This window comes from Gavialis gangeticus, unplaced genomic scaffold (genome assembly GCF_001723915.1).
Source record: "Gavialis gangeticus isolate Ggan-Ray unplaced genomic scaffold, GavGan_comp1, whole genome shotgun sequence".
NCBI classification, from domain to species: Eukaryota; Metazoa; Chordata; order Crocodylia; family Gavialidae; genus Gavialis; species Gavialis gangeticus.
The window spans coordinates 14,747,658-14,748,402 of record NW_017729025.1 but is presented as its reverse complement, the minus strand read 5'-3'; the positions used below and the strand labels follow the sequence as shown (position 1 = coordinate 14,748,402).

Genomic DNA, 745 nt, shown 5'->3' with positions numbered 1-745 from the left:
AATTTTATAAACTATATTGTAGACAAAAAAATAAAAAATTCTGAACAAACATGAAAAAGTTATGTTTCAGTAATACAAAAATGTGGATCAAGGCCTTGACATTTCAACAAAACTGCATTAGGCACCAGCTCCATTCTATTGAAGAAGCACACATTGGGTTTATTACAAACATTATGAAATGGCTTGTAAGTGCAATGGTCCTAGCGTATATTCTTGTTCAAAAACAGCTCTTATTGTTAATTCAATAGAGCTCTACAAAAACGGACCAAACTCATATGGAACTCAAATCTTACAGCAAAATATGTAACTAAGTAGTCTTATTTGTTCCATTCAAAATGGCTTTATCTTCTTCATAAGCCAGAACTGTGTATTTTGGGTTCAGAAATGCTCTTACATTTGCTGTATGCACGACCACACAAACTCACACATTCCTTCTAGTCTTCTGACAAGCTGCATTAAGATGCTTTCCTAAAACCCTTTAGAATAGGATAGATGTTCTCAAATGCCTCATAGATTTCAGAACGTTCTTTGGCACCTATAAAATATTTGGACAAATGTAAATATTTTTAAGAATAAGATTTAGGATAGCACGCACAAGGCTGCATTCAGTTGCTATTAAGTGACATCCATTGAAATCCAATAAAAATCAGTATTAAGACACATCCAACAGCTTATAAAACCATTTTCTTGTGGGGTGGAGATGGAGGGGGAAAGTTTCTCAAGGCTTTTTTTTTTTTTTTTTTTT

The 745-nt window shown here is 33.2% G+C and overlaps 1 protein-coding gene across 1 annotated transcript in view; it reads right to left on the bottom strand.

Annotated features, from left to right (window-relative positions):
- The window catches only part of TBPL2 (TATA-box binding protein like 2), a 24,155-nt gene continuing 23,410 nt past the window's right edge, over positions 1 to 745 (bottom strand). Inside the window, exon 7 of the mRNA XM_019518429.1 lies at positions 1 to 535. Coding sequence (XP_019373974.1) covers positions 456 to 535 — 80 coding nt within the window. The 3' untranslated portion in view covers positions 1 to 455. The remainder of the gene's footprint in view (positions 536 to 745) is intronic.